Source organism: Heliangelus exortis, chromosome Z, assembly GCF_036169615.1.
Source record: "Heliangelus exortis chromosome Z, bHelExo1.hap1, whole genome shotgun sequence".
Lineage (NCBI taxonomy): Eukaryota > Metazoa > Chordata > Aves > Apodiformes > Trochilidae > Heliangelus > Heliangelus exortis.
Window position 1 is genome coordinate 51,942,605 of NC_092454.1, and position 22,807 is coordinate 51,965,411.

The 22,807-nt window shown below is 38.2% G+C and overlaps 1 protein-coding gene across 15 annotated transcripts in view; it reads right to left on the reverse strand.

Annotated features, from left to right (window-relative positions):
• The window catches only part of MAST4 (microtubule associated serine/threonine kinase family member 4), a 275,542-nt gene that overhangs the window by 6,906 nt on the left and 245,829 nt on the right, over positions 1-22,807 (reverse strand). For all 15 annotated transcript variants that reach the window (XM_071730329.1, XM_071730328.1, XM_071730326.1 and 12 more), the window contains 14 exons: positions 21,357-21,565; positions 20,572-20,710; positions 19,448-19,580; positions 18,557-18,722; positions 15,868-15,969; positions 12,190-12,312; positions 11,847-11,959; positions 9,946-10,073; positions 9,620-9,852; positions 8,149-8,349; positions 5,222-5,451; positions 3,313-3,435; positions 1,737-1,873; positions 258-439 (listed from right to left, as the gene is read on the reverse strand). In XM_071730329.1, coding sequence (XP_071586430.1) covers positions 258-439; positions 1,737-1,873; positions 3,313-3,435; positions 5,222-5,451; positions 8,149-8,349; positions 9,620-9,852; positions 9,946-10,073; positions 11,847-11,959; positions 12,190-12,312; positions 15,868-15,969; positions 18,557-18,722; positions 19,448-19,580; positions 20,572-20,710; positions 21,357-21,565 — 2,219 coding nt within the window. The remainder of the gene's footprint in view (positions 1-257; positions 440-1,736; positions 1,874-3,312; positions 3,436-5,221; positions 5,452-8,148; positions 8,350-9,619; positions 9,853-9,945; positions 10,074-11,846; positions 11,960-12,189; positions 12,313-15,867; positions 15,970-18,556; positions 18,723-19,447; positions 19,581-20,571; positions 20,711-21,356; positions 21,566-22,807) is intronic.

The window sequence follows — 22,807 nt, forward strand, 5'->3', positions numbered from 1 at the left end:
TATAGCCACTGGATTTGAATTTAAATCTTGTGGCAAACATAGCAGACAGCTCCCTTCTAGATGCTTTTGTATCACAAAAACACATTTGGTTTTGCATCAGCAATCTTTTGCCCTCTTCCAGACAGACAACAGCTATTCAATGATTATGCTTGTCAGAGCTGTCTACTCCTAACAGAGTGTAATAGATCTAGGAGAGTAACACGTAAAACAATACACTTTAAACACTTTTCCTCTTGCCTCCACTCCTTCACACTTACCAGATGGAAAATCAGGAGTAGAGCGGTAGCTTGGTGTGGGTGATCTAGGAGACAAACTGTGGGTTGGAGACCCAGGCAAGCTCTCCCCTGAGGAAAGTGATCGGTTCAGGCAGGAGAAACTTTTGCTGGTGTGAAGAAGAGGAGAGGGTTGCTTGGCCAGCTTTCTGAAGAGAGATCTTCTCCTAGCATGAGAAGAGCACAGAATTAATAAAAAATTATGATGTACAGAAGATACTATTAAGACAGGCAAAACTCTTGCAACCTACCATTATCCTCAGAAAAGCAAATATTAAATCTATATTCATGTGAAAATAAGCCACACTACAAAGCATGAAGTTTAGAAAATACCCAGATTTTCTAACAGGTCAGACATATAGGGTAGCTAAATTCATCTGTGCTAAAGTTCAGTCACTGTATTCCAAAAGAACAGTTAACTCCTTATGAGTACGAATCTTTGTTTTCCTAATTTAAGAGCCCACCAAAACTGAAGTACTATCTATGCAGTATTAGTGAGGTATTTAGAAAATACATATAATTTTATAATCAAACTAAAAATTCCCATAATGTTAGTCCTAGAATGTTTAATTAAACACATGCAAAAAGATATACTTAAATCAAATTAGGATGCTAAATCAATTATCCACTTTCGGCCTCACGGCTGTTTGTGCACTATGGAAAATTCTTGTGGATTGTTTTAACAAATCTAGTTTAGCTGAAAGGGGATTCCAAGAACATGTTCCAACCATAGTCTCATAGAGAAGGCAAAAGAAGATACAGAAGATGAGAGAGAACTGTCTTATTACGTGATATGGATTCAATGGGTGGACCACTCAATGGATAAGGAACTGGCTTATGAATGACATTCAAAGATTTGTGATCAAGACCTCGATTTCAAAATGGAGACCAGTCACGAGTGGTGTTCCTCAAGGGCCAGTACTCGCAGCAGTGCTGTTTCACATTGTTTTTGTTGACACAGAGAGTGGAATTAAGTGGATCCTCAGCAAGTTTGCTGACAACACCAAACTGTGTGGTGAGGTCAACAGGCTGGAGGGAAAGGATGGCATTCGGAGGAACCTTCACTTGAGAGGTTTGAGAAGCATTAAGTTTTTGCATGGACACGTAAGTGAGAGGACAAGGGGCTGTGGTTAAAAACTTGAATAGGGGATACCTAGATTAGATTATTAGAAGGAAATTCTATACTATGAGGGTGGTGAGACACAGACATGGGTTGCCTAGGGAAGTTGTGGATATCCCCTTCCTGGAAGTGTTCAAGGCCAGGTTGGATGGGGCTTGGAGCAACCTGGCCTAGTCCGAGGTGTTCCTGCCCCTGCAGGGGGTTGGGATGAGATGATGTTTAAGGTCCCTTCCAACCCAGACTATACTATGATTGACTCCGCATTTTAAATTAATTGTTATGTGTACACACACACACACACACACAGGAAAACAGATGCACCATGAAACAAAAGGGTTACTCACCTCTCCAGACCCTCCTTCTTCTTGGTTTTCTTACTGCGTCTGACCATTCGGCTCCTGTAACTGTTCCGCCTGGCAGGTCCTGTCTTGATGGAAGTGTTTTCAAAAGGAGTTGTTGTTACGGAGACTTTGTTACCACTCTGCCAAAATGGAAGATGAAAGTTTAGGCGTAAGACAGAGTGATTTTGCCTTATACTGACACTACACCACAAACACAAATGCAGTGAGACAGAACTCCAGCATTGGAGTAACAGCTGGCAGAATAGGAAGCCCATACAGAGGTTTTCAGGCTAATTTGTCAGATAAATGATGAATGGAAAATTCTGAAATTCTGCCCAATTTCCTAAACTGCCCCTACTCCAGCTTCAGGAGAAGGTCATGTTCCAGTAATTTTAGCTAGAGAGGAGGAGACCAAGGATTGACCAAGACTGCAATTTTCAAGATAAAACTCCTACAGAATATATTTTTCCCACAAAGAACAGTGCACTGGTTCATTCACTGGCCATTCCTGTCTCAGGATATCAGCTTTTCAGGACTATTTGCATAAACTGATGATTCAATAAGCCATGACAATTATGTCCTAAAAATCTGTAACTCCTTCACAGCACTGTATACCACTATGAAGAACTTCCTTTCAAAGCAATTCCAATAGTCCAAAATTAATTTATGACACAGAACATTTGGATAAACACCAATCTCTCCTTTTGAGTTTCCTTCTGTAAGCAGTGTGAAGGTTTGTCATGTTACTCTTTTTTTATTTTTTTTCATGACACAAAAAACAACTGCACATGCAGAACTGCCTAAAATTACAGAATTTTCTCTTACACATTCTTGCAAAATTGGAAAAACTGTAACTTCCTCTGTTTTCAGAGAATGAAAATTAAGACATACAGAAAACTATATTTTGCATTTTTCCTCACCTCTCTCTATTTCCCCATTACTTCACTGTTCTTCAATCATCTTTTATAACTGACTACCTCTTTTGGCAGGCAAAGCTCTGCATGTTACACCATGAATTGCTAACTGTCCAGGAAGTAAATATATGGTGGTATAAAATAATTCTGACTTATGCTGGTCTCTGCTGACAAAATTACATAAAAACTGCATAATGGTAAGCTACTGTGAAAAGCTAAGGCACTACCATTCATTAAAAACAAGCTGAGTCTTTTGTCTGCTTTTGAAGAAAAGCATATCTATAATTTTCTAGTAAGATTGATATCAGAAAACTGTGAGAAAAAATGTTATAGGTTGATCCAAAAAAGTCCAGCTGCAGGATCAGAACTTCATTATGCAAAGAAACTCTGTAGGATGTGCCTGGCTATATACAATATAAAAAATATTTGAGACAGAGACACAGTGTCAGCACCTTGAATGTACTTCAGCTGTCTCAGGAGCAATGCCAGTTTAGTGCAGAGAAACTAAAACATGGATATATGGAGTCACTGGCTTTTCTACAGATCTGTGCAATAGCAGCTTAAGAGTTTGTACTTGTGCAACCACAAAAACTGATTAAAACAAAACCCCTCAATCCCTGGTGAAAATAGCAAGTGCTTTTGCATCCCAGCTGTCCAAGAGCTACCTTTAAAAGCAACTCAATGACTTCTGTATGAACAAGACCATGCACGGGCTCTCCATTGATGTGAGTAATCAGGTCTCCAGCTTTTAAGCCCGCCTGGTAAGCCGCACCTCCTTCTTCCACGTTCTGAAAATCAGAGACAAGGAGAATATACACAAAATGTACTTCTGTTTAACTTTCATCCTTTCAAGAGTAGGCTTTGTTTAATGAACACTTTCTGTGAAATGAGTTGACAATGAATTATATAGTAAGTATCTAAAGGAAGAAAGCAAGTACAATCAGACCAGCCCTTTCGCCATCAATTATTTTACCCCAGCTTCATACTTAAACCAGACCTGCAAAGGTTTTGAAAGCTCACTGAAACACTGACAAGTATTTAAGTAAGCTTTATATAGCAGGGAAGTTTTTTATGCATGTGATAAAGGAGGGGTGAGTCACTCCCCATGCCAAAATTTTTATAATAGAATGAAAATTTTAAGAATCTGATGCTGAGAAAGAATGATGTAATTAAGGCAGTGATCGTAATCCAATACCCTAATCATGACAAAAATTCTTAATAGCACCATATAGTTAGGGACTATTTTAACTTGGTTTAAATTCACTACAGTGCTCATTAGAGGGAACAGTGGATCAAAAAGGTGATGAAGGACCAAACCAAGCTGAATTGCAAATTATTGTAGAGGTGGATTAAATAATTCATTGTATTTTAAAATGAGTTCTGAAGAATTTTAAGTCATACAGATGCTACTAAAGGCTATAAAGGCTACAGTGCTTACAGAGCCATCTACAGTATTATCAAAAAAGCCAAGGTTTCACTATGTACCATTTTTTCCCTTCCTTTAACTGCAGTCATGCTATATCAGTGGCAAGAAAACGATTTTAAAAAAAAATTATTCCATTATCAATGAAATGTACCCCATTCTCCATATCCAATAGTCTTGATGGTCTGAGAGGTAAACAGCATGAATGAAAAATGAGTAATGCACTACCACATCAATAGCATTGCTACTTCAAAACCTACAATACATATTTAAAACAAAGTACTGTACGAAACTTCAAAGTTTTATGGGTACACGTAATCAATTTTAAAAAAAATATTTTAAGGTAGCTGAAACATTTTACTTAATATACACAACATTTATGTATGTATAATTATTTAATATATAATTTTTTTATAAATATAGGTTGAAAAAACACACAAAAATACACAAACACATAGTAACTTTTCAATTAAGAAGGTTGATAACCAGTGAAATACAAGAACTGATGTCTTTTCCTTTAGCTCGTCTTCATTCAAGTTAGCAGCAAACAAAGGATGAAAAACAGATGATTTATCCAAGACAGTCTTTTTTTCCTGTGCCAGATAATCCACAAAGGTATTTACAGTTCCAAATGATTTGCACATTTCTACACAAAAGAAAGCCAGTGCTTGAATTCAGCCTACTGGTGTCTACTAAAATACTATTGACTTCCCTGAATTCCTTAGCTGATGCTGTTTAATGAACTCTATGTGAACAGAAATTGTCAGAATCTCTAATCTCAAGTTTTGCAGATCCTGCCTTCAGTCAAAGAGAGGCCGCACTAACTTTTTTTTTCTCCTAAACTACATTATTTTGAACTTAGATAATGGCTATTCACAAATGTCGAACTTCCCAAAAGCAAAAGTCACACACGCAGGAAGTCAACATCATATGTAGGTAACAACTTCTGCCAAAGGTGGCTTGTGTTCTTCCTACAGTGAACACTGGTCTTTTGTACAGGCACAAATTTCTAAGAAAATTCTAAGAATACTGTCTGGAACATCATGATGTGCACAGTAAACGTCAACAAACAGATACCACAGGTACAAAAATCTAAGGGAAAGGTAGCATTACAGTTTTCTGTGGCTAAACAGAAAACTGCAGTATCTTACCCAAACAATATGGTGCACGGTGTAGATATCGCTGTCTCCCACGTAAACTCTGATTGCTCGGATGGTGAAGCCAAACTTTTTTCCTGAACTATGAATTACTATTGGTTGATGTGGACTTGCAGCAGCAATTGACGAATCACGGCTGGGAGATGAATCTCGGGAGGATGAAGGATCAGATGAAAGGGAATGAGGAGACATAGGACTTCCCAAAGGAGAAACACCAAACACATCTGGAAGAAAAAAAATATCCGTATTAAGAGTACATTCTCTGTGAGAAAAAACACAATGTGAGTACATTCTGTGAGAAAACACAAATACAGATGCAGAACAGGGGATTTGCTTAGCTTTATGACACCTGTGTGTCAAAACAGACCATTGTCTGCAGAAAGGCTCTTCCCTCCACAATGTTACCCAGAATTTAAACCAACGGGCAAGTACCAGTACTATATGTCTCTCCCTGTAGCATGAACTGAATTTTATAAAGCAAGGACTAACTTAGATGTAGATCGTTTTGGTTATTTTTAGATAGAAGACACACTCATTGCTAACTTTGAAAGAACAGTTCTCAGCCTCTTCCTAACAATCACTTACACAAAGAATATCAAAGATTTTGGTAGCAGATGTTACTCTGAGTATGCTTGAAACCATCCCTTATTCATCCAGTAGTGCCACACAAGCATTAGTTCAGGGTTTTATTTGTTTTGTTTCAGATATATGTATATAGACAAAGAGTATTAATTAAATCCAGTTGGTACAGAGGACAGTAACTCAATGCTTGGACCAAGCCTCCATTTCTACACTCTGCCACATCACGTAAGACCACAAGAATTTCTTTCAACAAAAATACCAATTAAAGCTTTGTTCTATTTAATTGTTGTGAAAGCACTATGTGCTCGTGCAAAGGTAAACACAATTGCAGCAGCATAAAACACACTTTGGTGACTGTAACAGGGTGATAGCTCTCTATATGAATGCAGCCCAGAAAGATTCAATGTCTGGTGACTGCCAGGCTGTGTCATGCAACCTTGACACATACACAATAGGCTTTGACAGCAGAGACCCCCCCCTCAAGTCACCAGACGCTCCCAGAAGCAGAGATCACTGTGTGAGCTGAAAACCCACAGAACAGCCAAGCCCTGAGGGGGCTGCTGTCACTGTCACCTTCTTGCTCTGAAACATGCCCAGAATCCCTACCCTTTGCTTTCTGCTGCATGTGGGACACATCCTGTGACACTGGCCGCTTGTTGCTGTAATTAAGTTAATGGGTAATCATGAATCAGATAGGATTTTTGACAGTATTAGCTAACATACAAACTTAGTTGATAAAGATACAATGAAAAAATCTGTAGGTTTAGGCAAAGCTAACCTTGGATTTTACAGGATGATGCTGAGATTAAATTGAAAGAAAACTGCTATTTAATAAGCACAGAAACTTAATCTACATCAGTTCTGAACTAAGTGATTCTTACTTGACAGCTATGAAAGAACTATTAGGATACAAACTGATGAATAAATAAGTGCCATTTGGCTGTGTAATTACCTCTGTATATATCAACTTCATGTGATAGCTAATTTTAGTAATTAGCACACACTACAGGCCCTCTCCAAGCAAAAAAATAACCATGGTGTTAACTGTTACAAGTGGTATACCAAGAAAAACATGACATTTGGGACAAATATTTTAAAGAAAAAATGCTACACAAGATAAAAACTTAGAGTACTGTGTGCACGCCAGTTGCAGTTTTCAGTACTTTGTAAAAATGAAGTCATCTTCACCCCTCCTACGCAATCATTCACATTTGGGCAGCATCACAGAAATGCTAAGCATTCCTTTCATAGTCACCTAGTTGTCCTCATTAAAGCAGGAGTATAATACTCCCCTTTACCTGAAACTAAACATTTACCTCATTGAAAAATCCTCATAGTAAGCTGCTAGAATTACAGGTACTGAATAGGAAGTCTATGCAGATCTTTAAATTGTGTGAAGGAAGAGTGGAAATCATGATGTGAAGGAGAAATTCCTGCAGTAACAGGGACCATATCGAGCTTTCATTTCTCTGAGGTCTCCAAAACACATGCACACTAGACACACTTGGTGTTTGGACACCAAGGTATTAAGGAGCACACAGGACACATTTACTTCACAATCCAGAGACAGGTGAAGTCCAAGAGAGGAGCCAGACCCAATTCTTCAACATTGTATAACATTCTCTACTTCCTTGAGGACTGAAAACAACCTGGCTTGAAATTACTGTCAAAGCCACATTTGAACATATCAATCAAGTGCAGGATTATCTTACCAGATCAGCAAATACTTAAGTATTACACCTGAGGTCTAAAAACATATGCCCAGTGTGCAAACTTAAGACATAATCCCACTTGTGGAGAAAATCCCTCAAAATTTGAGAAACTTGGACTTTCTTAATCTGAAAACAATCACTCTAATGCTTCCTCACTTACTTAAGTGGAAGCCTACATGCTAATTTTACTTCTGTGATACTTCTCTATGGCTTATCACCACCTTTCCTTATGGAAGATGGGAGTGAACTAGTCAGGCTGCTGTAACAAACAAGTGTTCTTGGAAACATACATAATGAGCTACTTAAAATTTAAGCTACACCTCTACTGTAGCATCCTAGAGCAGGCCAAGGACCAAAACCTGTGTCCTGCTGTGCACACACACACAGTCGAACACAAGGCAGTTCCAGCCAAGCTACATTTTTGCCTGTCAGAGAAAGTTCCTCAGTTGTAATGTGACCACTGTAACTTGTCAACAATATCAGATTATCTAGTAATGCACGCAAAAAAAAAGAGAAACAAAAAAGCGTAACAAAGAATCCATCCTGAACTCCCCAAAATCTTGCATTTCCATCATAAACCAAGAATTTTGGACAAATCATAACATTTCAAACAAAAAATTTCTCTACCTCCTGGGATCATGAGGGACAAAGCACTCGCAGAAAGGGACTTTGTGACTTTCCCAGAGATCTTCTTTTTCTCCGTGCTTTCTAATCGCTGACGAGCCATGTGAGATGCAACTTCACTGGGAGGCTTTGAAGAGTTATCTGTACTGTCCACACTCTCACTTCTTCCATTTATCTGATCTAAGTGCTCTGAAAAACTGCAAACTGTACAAAGAAGAAGGGACAAATACATTGAGGGAAAACTGGGTGTTAGGGAGAGGAAACAGTTCAATTTTGAGATAGGATTTTTTTTTTTCTGCTAATAACTTCAATAAAACAACATTACAGAAATTTGAGTAATTTTTCCAGATTTCTGTAATGCATAAGATTTAACAGAACTAATTGAACCAACAGATTCTTGTACTCACTGACTAAAGTAAAGCAAGAGACAAAAGCTGAAACAAGTCTGGTACCTCAATATGCAGCACTCACCATAAAAAAACTTATTATACATTTATTTTTCATGTGAACTCTTCCTAAAGTAAATGAAAGGCTCCAGGCCTAGACAAGTCTCTATCAGCAACACTTCACAGATCATTAAAACAGGAAGTATATGTATTTTTTTAATTATTACAGTTTGCTTTTATTGTTTGGATTGTTTTCTACCACAAAGAAAAAAGAAAAGAAGCACCACAGTGAGGTACAAAGGAAAAATAAGCCAAAGACAGGTAAATGTGGAGAGAAGGTAACCTATATATGGATAAACATGAGACTGATATGGGTCTAGGCCTGTGTTAAGTGTCAGGTCTTCCAACAATTACACAAAACTTTGCCCTGAAAGTGAGAAATCAGAAAGACAATAGGGACCTGTATCCTACTGAAATGCATGCAAACACTGTAGCTGAGAAAGGGATGCATTAATGAAATAAATTATTAAAGTAGCAAGTGGTTTACAACACTCCTTGCTAGATTCCTAATGACAGAAGTGACTACCACAGGTCAAATACAGCCCTGTCAATTCTGAAAGGTGTACATCGTTGAGATGTCCGAATTAGAAACACAAAATGGTACAGGAAAGGTTATCAGAAAACAGTGATACAAATCGGTTGGAATGACTCCAAGGTGATCAAAAGATCACTAACTTCAGTGAGGGTAGATACAAAAATGGTGTTTTAAGTGCTCAAGGGATCTACAACTTTTCTCAACAGAATGATCTTGCAAAGGCTCTATAGTCAAGTCACCATTTCATTCATGTGCCTAGCAGCTCTCTAGAGTCAGTGGGGCAACACTAAATGTTGACATTCCCAAATCATTTCCCATACATATTTTCAAAACATTTAATTAGTCTACACCTAAACTACACTCCTCCTGGGATAGCTTTTCTAAAAGCAGATCTGAAATACTGAACTTCTAAATCTATGGATGCTACTGCTAAACAAAGAAGATCAACAACTGTTTCTAAAGCCATCGGTCAAGAGACCCAACTGTGAATTACCTGATAGTGTGGAGCTGCTGATCGTGCTTGCTGGAGTGGTTACTTCAGGTTCATCTTGTGCTATTTCCTCCTTCACAACCACAGGCTTTTCCTGCTCCTCCCGGGGTCCCACCAAGCCAGTGGAATCATCCCCTTCTCCTTCAGCTGATATAGCCAACTTCGGAAGCAAACCAGAACTGTGTTGCTGTCTGCTGCTCTCGGTGTCAGAGGAGAGGGATGCAGAAACTTGTTGTCTGCATTAAAAATAAGCAAACTCTCATGAAGTTGCTGAGATGAGGAGGCCTGCTAGCAGACATGGCCCACTTCCAGCACCTCCTTCTACTTACATTTCAGAATATTCAGAACTCCAGCTTAGAGATTCCACAGAAGGCAAAGTTACACTTTTTGTTTTTTCTCCTGCATCTTCCTTTTCTTCACCTTGTGTCTGAATGACTCTATCTATGCTGCTAAAAACCTAATACAGACAAAAAGAATAAAAAAACCTCAACTCATCACTGATGTATTTGATATGAAAAGTTACACAGGAGAGCATGTTTCCATCTGTACTTCAAATGCTTATGCAGCATTTCAGAGTGCAAACTTCAAACTTCTTGAGCTTTTTTGAATTTCCAAGACTTTATGTTTTAAAAATGCTTTCTTAGCGCCTCATATACAGGGTCATCATCTCCTCTCATTATAAATTCAACAGCTTCCTCTCCATTTCACTTTGTGAACCAACAGAGTACAAACAACATTCACAGCCTGAGGCCTCTGAGTCACTGGATCAATGTGCACCCTTACATCAAGGTAAAAAAACAGGCCTAACTATAAGATACTGACTTAGTATCTACCAGACTGATCTGTAAAGCAGAAAAATTAATCTGAATTGACTTTGAAGTTAAGAATACATTACTTGGGTAAAGGATTTAGAAAAAAAATACTATCAGTGGAAGTCTGTCATTTGTTTAGCTGACATCAGCACACAAACAGTCAGCTGTGTATTCCATAGTCTGAGAGGGACAGCTAGAGATGCAAGACATAATGCCATTAACAAACCAAACCATTACTGTGCTACAGAGCTTTCAAAAGGACAGGACTTTACAGAATCACAGAATGAGGTTGAAAGGGACCTCTGCAGGCCATGCTGTCCAATCCCTCTGCTCAAGCAGGGTCACCAAAGCTGGTTGACCAGGACTGTGTCTTCTGAAGGTATCTAAGGATGAAGACTCCAACTTGACTTCTTCAGACAATCTGTGCCAGTGTTAGAACACCCTCACAGTAAACAAAATGTTCCCTATCTTCAGATATAAATTTCTGTGTTTCAGTTTGTGTCTAATATCTCTCATCCACCTCTTCTCCAAAGAGACAGTAACTGAATCCTTTACCAGTAACTGAATTTGAAATGTACCACCAAGTAAAATAAGGAGCATACATACACATAAGATACACAAAAAATACACACACAGACTTTCCAAAGAGCTTTAAACAGTTCCTGAAGTAATGTCAAGAAACTTTTCAAAGAGAAAGCTTTTGAAAATCACTACTGGATACTATGTTAAGACTAAAACCACGTTCATTAGGCATTCCACTTAAATCGTTTTCTGGCCATTTAACCTCCACTGTTTTTCCTGATAATGTCCACTCTGGTCCTCCTGGTAACCCTTGTACAGCAATAATTAGGATCTCACCTCGACTACCAGAATACACTACCCTTTGGACAGTCAGATTCACCTTCAATTCACATCATTCAAATCACTCCATTAAATCAACATTGTTCCTTCATCAAATCATGTTAATAATTACTTTGCTTTTTCCTTTTAGTCTAATGTCATTTAGTAAATAACTACTATGTGCTAGTACAATAATCTTTCTTGTACCATTGCCTGCAAGATATGTAGGACACAACTGCAGCAATATCCAAACTAGATAAAAGGAAACCAGCATAAAGAACGTATATTAGTATTTAACAGAACAGTTTCCCTAAAATTTCTCTTACGCCACCATTAATTTTCCAGAGAAGATATCAACCTATTTTATAATTTTCTATTGCCTTAAGAATTCAAGAAATAACTTTCCTACAGAATCTTCTAGTGTTTTAGTAGTATTAATTTCATTCTGGCTCTGTTTCAGTTAACCTTTCTTAAACAATGCCCTATACACTTCTTCTGTACCTAACATTTCCAAACTCTTTAAAAGTAGCAAAGCATTTAAAAAAACAATACATACTAACATTACAGTTTTTACTCACTTTGGAAAATCTGTGTGAACACGAGGAAAACTGCCTTATCTCCAAATTAAAGTCTTCATCATTGGTATCATCCTCTTCCTCAGTTTCCATATGGTGATATTTCTCAGAACGAGCTAGACAAGGGAAATTTATCAGGAAGAATGGATACCAAGCTTTAATATTAACTAAAAGCATACTTATATTTGTAAGATTATTTCTGCTGAAATGTCAAACCACAAGTGAAATTGCACAGCTGCCAGTAGTTCTGACAAAGGAAATTTTCTAAGCAGTGAGCAAACGTGAAAGGCAGTGATTTTTTAAACAAGGCGTTCATCACAGTTTTTAAATACCATCTGACACCTACTGTCAAAATAGCTTGTGTCATCTTCAGATTCCAACTGTGGAATAAATTCCGCTTTCTGCCTCAACAGACTATTCCAGTCCAGGTTCCTGAAGAATTTATGCTGCTTTACTTCATATGCACCACCTGGGGGAGCCAGAGAAACACACTGAGCAAATTATACCTAATACTCTGATACCAAGTGAACTAAAACACTGGTCAAGAAGTGCAAATTATCATGGAAACACATAGTCACCGTTGAAGGCAAGAACATCTATTATTTTCCATGAGAACCTCCTAAACCTGTCAGACCACCTCCCTGTTCCTCTTTCATTGTTGCCACTTATTTAATAGTTGTGCCATTGCTTTATCATCTTTCATCTTGTAACATTTTTATTTTTCCAAATACGTTAATTATCACCCATCAGCTACACATTAGTCAGAAGCATCAGATATAGCAGTAGTAATCAAAACATAAACATGTGCAGTAGATAAGTAAGTACAAGTTCAAAAAGAATGAAGAATAATCAACAGTATCTCACTGTAAATACCACTGTTGGCCATGAGCTCCTTTTGGTGTTTTACAGCAGTAATACACAGTACTGTAAGAAATACCTTATCATTCAGCTTGTTATTGATTACTGCCTACTTGTTATAGTGAGTGCTCCACAATTACAGTAGCTTCAGGTCAAGATACAGCTGTAAAAATGCAATCAATTACTGCAATTTTTGTCCCAGGGGAGGATAAATGTAATATTAAGCATAAAAGTAATCCTAAAAACTGAACAGGTAACCTGCAACAGCAATACGAACTGCCAACTTCATTGCATTTGGTTTGCATGGCAAGGTTTTGGTAGCAGGTGGGCTGCAGAGGTGACTTCTGGAAGTTGCCCTAGTGTAGAAAGAGCCAGTTCCACTGCTCCAGGACAGACCAACACCTGGCCAAGGCTGAGCAACCATCACTGTCACCTCTGGGACGATAAAAGGATGAAAGGGGAAAAAATTCCTGAACAAAGGCAGCCAGGAAAGAGCGGTGAGGATACGTGAGAGAAACAACTCTACAGACACCAAGGTCAGTAAAGTAGGGGGAGGAGCTGTTCCTGGCACTGAAGCAAAGGTTCCCCTGCAGTCCCTTGTTGCGACCATGGTAAGGCAAGTTGTCCCTCTGCAGTCCACGGAGGTCCACGGTGAAGCAGATATCCACTCACATCCTGGGAAGGACCCCAACCTGGCACAGGTGAATGTGTCTGAAGAAGACTGTGACCCCATGGAGAACCTACACTGGAAAAGGTTCCTCACAGGACCTGTGACCCCATGGAGAGGACCTCACACTGGAACAAGTTTGCTGGCAGGACCTGCGACCCCATGAGGAATCCCACACTGGAGCAATCTGTTCCTGAAGGACCGAACTCTGTGGAAAGGAGCCACACTGGAGAAGTTTCTGGAGGACTGTCTCTCATGGGAGGGACCAGACACTGGAAAAAGGGAAGTGCATGAGGGGGAAGCAGCAGTGGAGACGTATTATGGACTGACCACAGCACCCATTCCCTGTCCCACTGCACTATTCAGTGGGAGAAGGCAGAGAAAATTCAGAGTTAGGTTGAGTCCAGGAAGAAGGCAGGGACGGGGGGACGCTGCCACCAGATTTGTTCCTATTTCTTATTTTCCTATTATGTTGTTAACTGGCAATAAATTATTTCACTACTACGAGTCTATTTTGCCTGTAATAGTAACCAATGAATAACCTCCCTGTCCTTATTCTCAACCCATAAGGACCTGATCCTATTTTCTTCCCCTGTCCATCTGAGAAGGGGGAGTGACAGAGTAGCATGGTGAGCACCTGGAAGCAGAGGTCTACCCACCACCTGGATAGTGTGACAAATTCCCTATATCAAGGCTAAGTCAGGAAAGAGCCATAGAAAATGTGTGGAGACTTCAGGACTGGTCTCTAATTCAGTGTCAAGATTCCTAGGTTAGGTTCCTTGCTCTTCTAATTGCACCAGAGAAAAACTCATAAAAGCCAAATATTCCCAAAGGAAACCAAAATCACACCTCATTTTAAGTCATTAGCTAAGGAGTGAACATTTCACTGAGCACAGTAATGGGATATTACATTAGAATTCTGTAATTCTGATTAGTATCAAACACTTCAAACCCAAAGATGTCTTTTTTTTCTGGCATTTTCCTTCTTCAAAATAAGTATGGCATCTCTTTTCCTTCAGCTTTACTATAGCACTGAGGCCTCCTGAGCAAAATACACAGCTATGATTTTCATGGAGTGTTATGCAGGAAGCTAATACTTATTAAAAAGACAGGAGTTTTATTTGGAATACATGGTAGAGCCTAGGATAAACTGTGCTGTTTTGCAGTGCCCCGAGGGACCCCTCACACTGAAACCTCCATTTCTGAGAGTTGCTTCTGACACTTAAAAAAACCTTGTTGCAGTTTCTAAACATCCCGCTGTGCTTCAAAGAAAGAGCTGCTCAATTTCTTTCTTCAGGCTGCCAGCTCTCATGAGACAATGAACAGCTGAAAGAAAGCAGCCTGTAAACAAGCTGCACAGATGCTCCACATTGTGGCACTGACCACTAGATGAGTTAAGCCAGCTTCATTCTACCCAATTCTACCCTTTCTCAACCAGCTGAAGCAGAAGAGGCAAAATTTGCAATCTACTTCTCATTCAGCCTTTGACATGGTGACAATCTTGAATTAGCACTGTAATAATTTCCTGTATACCAGAAAAAAGTATGCTGGCAATGTAACAACAATGCCTGAAAGGATTATACTAATATTCCTGAAAGGGAATCGAACTAATTGTGACTAATTTTGCCTTCAGAAGCATTGCCCTTTTGCAGCAGATGAAGTAGGCACCAAGTGGAGAAATTGACTGGAGCATGACACTTCAGTCATTTTTAACTTGTTCAACATGGGGCAACGGAGATCAAAAAACTTTGTTCAATGACATTTACTCCAGATCATCTGTTACAGTGAAGTCTCAAGGGCTGTTCACACAGATTCCAGAATCAGGCTCACTGCTCCTGATACGTCAGGCTCTGAACCTGTAAGTAAGTCAGGTTCTCTTGAAAGAAATAAACACAGCATGAATGACCACAGTGGAATAAGCTAGAAGCTTGTGTTCTCAACATTTACTTCTTTACCACTTGCACTTTTGGTTTTACTCTTGCTCATCCAAGAGCTTGCTGAATGAAAATGACAAGACTTTCCACAACACAACCTCAGACAGTCATTTCTGAATAATTAGAATACTCAAACACCCTAAAGCCTGGAGAAACTAATTTGCTGGGCTAAAATACTGATGAAAAAAGAAGCATCAGGAAGCAAGCTGTTCATTGATTCCCTTTCTCTGTTTCTGTGTTTAGCTATTTAATACTGTGCTCATGAAGGAACTTCATCCAGTGGCTAACTGGGTCTTTGAGAAGTTTCTGGTTTATCAAAGTAAGAGAAAAGTGCAAATTCAAAGTTTACCACATGTAAACTCCAAAACAAAGAGCAGTCATCACCTTGTTAAACTCACGTTATTGATCTGAATCTGTAAAACTTCCTCTGCTATAATGGCATGTTATTATGCTATCTGCCCTGATAGTGTTGCCTGGGCAAAACAAATAGATGAACAAAAGCTCTCAATGCTCAATAGAGAAGCTATTTCTAGCACACTGACAATTTAAAATAGTGCCTTCCAACCTGTTCCCAGTCTTTCCAAAGGATTCTGCCTGAGCAGCAGTGTAATCAGATCCTGGGCATCTGGAGGTGGTGCTTCATCCTTTTCAGGCCAGATGATTTCATCTAGCAAAACAAAAGTTGTTTGTTATTGCTGAAGTCTGATACCAATATTCAGCAGAAACCATGAGAAAATTTGTAGTGAGCTAGAGAGTTAAGGCAAGTTTTTCAAGTTGCCTTCTGCTGTGTACCAATTACTTCCGATTGTTATACTACTTACACAGACGCCATAAACATACTATGAACTTCAAACAGTGTTGAACAACAAAATACAGGAATGCTTGGCTCATGGAAAAACCACTGTAAAATATTAGCATAACTTGTACGCTGTCCCTTCTCCCTGTCTTCCCAAATTAATAGTTTAAATTTGAGTTCTGTTCCATGGAAACTGCTGTTAAGATAGACAAAGCTGACCTGACCCAGCAGGCACCGCTCACACCTTCAGACCTTCCCTAATGTTAGTAGATTCACTGAAGTCATTACTTTCATGATTAAGAGCTGAGATATCAGTCTCTGCTCTGAAAAAATATTTGACAATCAAGTTTTATTTCAAGGCTGTTACGGATATTTTTGTCTTTTTATGATCTAGACATTTCATTCAAAAACAATCATCATTGGAGAAACAATCATGAGAAGCTACATATATGTTTAATATTTGCATTTCAGAGTTTAAGGAAAGGCATAAACTGACATGAAATGCAACCTGTTTCTGGAACATTATTTTTAACCCTAATCATTTTAGGCATCTAACTTTATACTGATGCTTCCGTAGTTGTACAACAGGGGGGGGGGGGAAGGGGGCAGAGAGGCAGCATACAATAAAGAGGGAATACAGTTAATGGGGAGGTTATATTTTAAAGCAGATTCTCAAATAGAAGTTAGATTTCTCCCAAAGAAACTGGAATAAAATTTGAGGCTATAGTGCGAGTTCTTTAAGATGATTTTTCACTGTTGAATACAAGGGGAGCATGCATTTTAGCAGAGGAAACTTACACAAGAGTGTTCTTCTGCAGAAAATTATAGTAAAACTTATTTCACTAAGTAAGGGTAGTTAAAATAAGAGAAGAAACTGAAAAACTCAAAACTAGAGGACTGCAACAAAAGCACCAGTCTTGGAGGGTAAGTTGGAACACAGCAGATTTATAAACATACACTTTTGCAGAATATTTCTGGAAGATAAACAGATTTCATTCATCATATAAAGTTCCTTATTTTAATATCAGCTAGATTGTAACACATGACAATTTGTTTAAAAAAAATGCAGAATTAATGCCACATACAAGAAGTCTAAAGTGCAGATCTTGTCATTAATTTTAGACTATTCCCTCCCATTCTCCCAGACAGAGTCCATAAATGTAAAAACACATGTGCATGTCTGGAAAAGCAATAAAAATGCGAGTTATTTCCATGCTTGCATGCCTACAGCTTCCACTGCAGTTTAGATCTTGATTTGGAAAATAAAGCATGAATATGCATCACAACCATGAGGCATGCAGGCCAAGGCCAGCATTTGCTGCTTGTTATTTAAACAGTTGATTCTCCTGGACACTCAAGCCTCAGCTTAGCATGCTGGAAAGCAATACAGCTCCTAAACCCATGAACAGCCAGGATGTTGTACAAAGAGGTCGTATACTAGAATCAACTTCCAAATGCCTTTCATTACAGTTTAACACACAGGTCTGGCTTTGACAGAACGTCTCCTTAGGTACCAAAAGGGATTTGTTATGTTCTCAGCAAATAAGGAACCAGAGGTGCAGTTAGCTGTGTTCCTGTTGGGTTTTCAGTATGCTTGGTTGTTTTATTGGATTTGAGTTGTTGAGGTTTTGTGGATTTTTTTGTTTGTTGGTTGGTTGGGGTTTTTTGTGTGTTAGCTACTGGACCTTTTAAGTCATAAGACTATAAAACAAACAGGGAAATACTCAGTAACAGAGGTTCCATTCTGTTAAACTTTTGGCATAAAGAGAGGACTATTACATCTATGCATCTGGGAAATTCATGGAAACAGCAGGTAGGGTAGTAAATGACTCTGTTTAATTATCATTCAGTTTTAGCACAAGCCACATAACAATACTCAGGGTCAGCTTGCAGGTTAAGATCTAAAAGGTTATTGAATTTTAAATGGAAGAAGAACAGCTGCTACAGAAATAACATTGCACTGCAACAATCACAAATTAAATCATTAACAATCTGTGAACTGAATTTGTTTCTTTCTCATTATTTATTATTTTAGAGACATTTGTTTTAGGCTTTTATTACATCTTTGTTAATTTCTTCATTGTGCATGAAGTATTTTTTCATTTATGCAGATTTATTTTAACTGTTTCTTCTCTGGTACAATTTTTACTGAAGACTGAGATCACTATACCATAGTGGCACTTTTTTTCTTTCAAATAGTGCAACATGGCATTGTACTCCACATTACTGCATTTCTGTATGTAGCAACAATACAGTATCAGTTGGTTCAGCTTTTAATCAAAATTTGCTCTTACTGATTTGACAGCAAATTGTGTGTTACAATACTGTGATAATGGGTTGGTTTATTAGTAAAACTAGCTTGAATCTTGTCTATCAGAAAAATTGTAAACACCTTTCCTCATAACAACATTTCACCACAAGCTAATAAATGCTGGGGTTTTTTTGTGATAATCCTTACCACTGATTACTTGTCCAAACAGCTCTTCTGGTGTATCTCCAAAGAATGGCACACAGCCAACAAGAAATTCATAAAGGATAATTCCCATAGCCCACCAGTCCACTGGTTTTCCATAACCCTGTCTCAGTATCACTTCAGGAGCTATGTATTCAGGTGTACCACAGACCTAAAAAAGAAAATAAGCATAATGGTAAAACAAGCCTATAACTGAGCTATGTTACATAATTTATAATTCTTGAAATGCAAAGTAGTATTGGAACATGGGAAAAAAAAAATCAGTAGGTCTTAGTTTACGTTTTAGAATGTTTTAGCTAATGTTTTAGAATGACCTAGCTACATTTACAGGATTTGTAATTAACATTTGTCTGTCTGTCAGGCAAAGGACAGTTTGGGTTTCACACAGGGGAAATATTTTATTTAGCTTAAACATACCCTTATATTTACATGAAAATTGTAATGGTTTTACCTTAAGTAACTTTTACAGTGAACAGATTGTGAGCAATGGTAATGAGGCATGCTTAAAGGGAAATGGGCCATAGCAAGGATTTTAGCACCCCTGGCTGTACAATGCATCATGAGCTCCACAAGTACTCTTCTGAGACTTCTGAATTCCTTATAAAACCAGATTTCTGTTTGTCTCTCTCATAGATTTACTTGCACATGATTAGGTCATTCATCTTACTAATAGATCCTAATGTAGAAAGAAAAAAGCAGGGCATCTGCAGGGGCAGAGTAAATAATCTGCAGGGTATCAGTAAAAGTAACTGACATCCAAAATTGAACACCAATGCAGAAATTAGAACAGTTTATAAAGTACTGTTGTGCATTCTGTTGGAGAAACATCACTTGATTTGAACATTCAATGTAGAAACAAGAAAGGCTTTCTCTTACTTGTTTATCAAGGAATTCTCTGGCATCCTTCTCAATGTGACCCTCATACAGATTGGTAGTCAAACTCATCAGTCCCACCTTTGACAGGCCAAAGTCTGTAAGCTTTATATGTCCCATGGATGTTACCAATAAACTGAAAATCAGAATGATCTAGTTACTGTGACATAATTCAACATTATATGCTTATCATTACTGCTGTTATTACACTTTGAGGATAATGTTTCTTTAGCACCACAAATAAATGGAGACAGCTGAAAAAGTAATTTAACCATATACAAAATAAACAGGTTAAAAATCCAAATCTTACTTTTGTTACTATTATTGTCAGTTGTAAGCAAACCTTTTACATGCAACTGCACAACATCTTATAGACCCACACCAGTGTTGATAGCTGAATGCTATCTGCAGTGAAGAAAAAAGAACAGTCATCTTCTGAAAGACCTAGAATAAATGTCACTTTCAAAGTGAGGCGAGCATTTTCCCTCTGTAACAAAGCTGGGTCATTATTCGAAAAAAAACCCCTCAGGTATTAAATTAGTTAACTAATACTATACTGGCCTGAGACATCATATTGTGAAGGTATTGTCATGCAACAGACAGGACTCCAATTCTTTTTACCAAGCCATACTTTTTACTGCAGCAACTTCCTATAATGTTGTTTACACATGTAGGCACAATATAGTAATTCTAAGTACTGAAAAACAAGAAAAAAACCCCATGCAACAGAAAAAATCTCCCAATCTGGTCATTCTTGTCCCCATATATGCAAATATCTGCAAATTGCAGATGCTTTGTATTGAACGGTGTTTTAAAGATGCTTTGAAAGACCTTTTCCTGATCAAAATTCATTACCCTCCATTTCAGCAAAAAGAGCAAACACAAGCTTTATTTAGCTACTCCAAATTGCCTCTTCCATCTTAAAGACAGAAAAATTTTTGAGAGTTTTTTTGGAAAAAGCACATTTTCGGTAAGTGAAGGTAAAATATTCCAATACTGTGCTGAAACTGTGAATCTACCTGATGTTCACAACTGAAAAAAAATAATTCTAAAGCATTCAAACCAAGTTTACAGCTTTCATATTTTGTCTAGCAATTTCCAAGTCAGTGTTCAGTGTATATACATACTTGTCTGGTTTCAAATCTCTGTGTACAATTCCGTAATTATGAAGGTATTCCAAGGCCAGAACAGTCTCTGCAAAGTACATCCTTGCCATGTCTACAGGTAAAGGACCCATATTCTTCAGCAAAGTAGCACAGTCTCCACCTGCAGAAACACAAAAAATGTTCTGCATGAGGCTACATTATGATGTATATCAGTACAGTCCACACATCACATAAAGAGACACAATCTGTAGTCATAAGTGTCCATTTTCCTGTAAGATTAACCACAGTGTGAAGCTGGAAGCAAGAAGTACAAAGGTTCAGATGGAAACTATGAATAAAGCTGGGGGGAAAGAGAAAGAGAAAAAGCCCATGTAACCAGTCTGGGTATTTCATGTTGCACTGCCTCTGCCCACTGTTCTCCTTTCAGCATCAGTACCTTTTCAAAGTGCTTTCTCTTCCTTCTTTCTTTATAGAAATAGCTATTACAGATACAACAACATGTGCCAAAGGAAATTTGAACTCCAGAAAAGCAAACAGCATTTTCACATGAACTTGGAATGCTGGGACACTTACAATTACAGTCTAAGAGGAACTTGTTCAAAGAGCAGTTACTTCCCATTATACCTGGATTACAAGTGTTTTACAAGTGCTCACTGGGAGATAATGACTGGGAAAAAAGCCATCTTTTTCTTGGATCTTAAATTTGTACTGCCTGAATACAGAGAACACATAAAAGGCCATTCTAACACAAGTACCACACAGTTTATTTCTCTTGCTTGGCATAAGAAACAGAACAGACATTTTACCTTCTACGTACTCCATAACCATGCACAAATGACGTCTTGTTTCAAAGGAGCAATACATGCTGACAACAAATGGATTTTCTGCAAATGTCAAGATATCTCGCTCAACAAAGGCCTGTTGGATCTGGTTTCGGAGGATGAGATTCTGCTTATTAATTTTCTTCATGGCGAATCTTTGTCTGGTTTCTTTGTGTCTCACAAAATAGACCGCACTGAAGAAGTTCCAATAGGAGAGAAAAAAAAAACCAAAATTGAATAGCTAGAAATATTTTATTTTGAATAACCTATATTTTTTTAAAAAACCTCATTATTTATGATATAAAGGACTTGGTTTAAATTTAATATAGCTGACCTGCCTGTCACATTAGAGAATGGTTACAAACCTCATTTTGTTTCATAACCAGCATGAGGCCCCAGTCAACACAAAAATTTGTACAAAAACAAAACCCAAACCATAACAGACACAGCATATGCTCCCCTCTCCCTCCCACATATACAGCTAATGCTCTCGGCTCAGACAGATTTTGGGTGTTTCCATTATAAAAGAAGATATACAAAACACAGCTATGGCATAGTATTATGTAAATGTGCTGTCAGATGATTATGACTCAGATTCCATCCAGGGGATTTTATAACATGTCACAGATTTCTCATAAAGGTTGCTCAGAAGTTACTTGATGGGGTGGCTCCCTCACTGCCAGGTGCAAAATCTGTTCCTGTTCAGTCCCTGACATCAGCATTGATCCATATCAGGGGCAGGTCACCAGTAGGTAATCAGAATCAGAGATCACTGCATTAACCACATTGGTAATGTGGGGTTAAGATGTATCTTGACACGCAGAATTTCCACCAGGGTACTTGGTACAAAGTTTGCTGCAAGCTTTGTAAGGTCAAGGTGGGGTGGGAAGCAAAGTGAAGGAAAACTTCTCATGGACAAGCCTTCTTTCTTTCAGGAAGGAATTAACCTGCTGTGAAACACTGACATAGGATATTACTGGTCCATTTCTCAAAATCCCTTGAGACAAATTCTGAAAATAGTGCCCTTACTTGAAATCTACTTTGAAGCCTCTAATGCTTACAGCATCTGCAGTGTAAAATCACGGTAGTAGTGTGTATTTATGCAAAGAAAAGACCAAAAGGAGAAAATACAGGAGGGAAAAAAAAAAAAAAGTGGGAGTCAATTGTGATTTTAGGTTGAGGGTGGGGTTTATAGCTTTTTAATTCAATTTTTTGTCCCCATGAGGTCCAATTATCAGCATACAATTATTTATTTAAACACAAAAAGCAATTTTTGCTTTATTATTTCTATGAAGATCTCCCTACAGCTACCAAAGTTAGGGGCACTGAAAAAAATGAACATGTTTTCTGCTTTCTTTTGTGGAAGAAAACTTTTCTAGACAAGAAATTTTCTCTTACTGATTCCAAAAGCTTTCATTAATCCCTTGTTCTTGTCT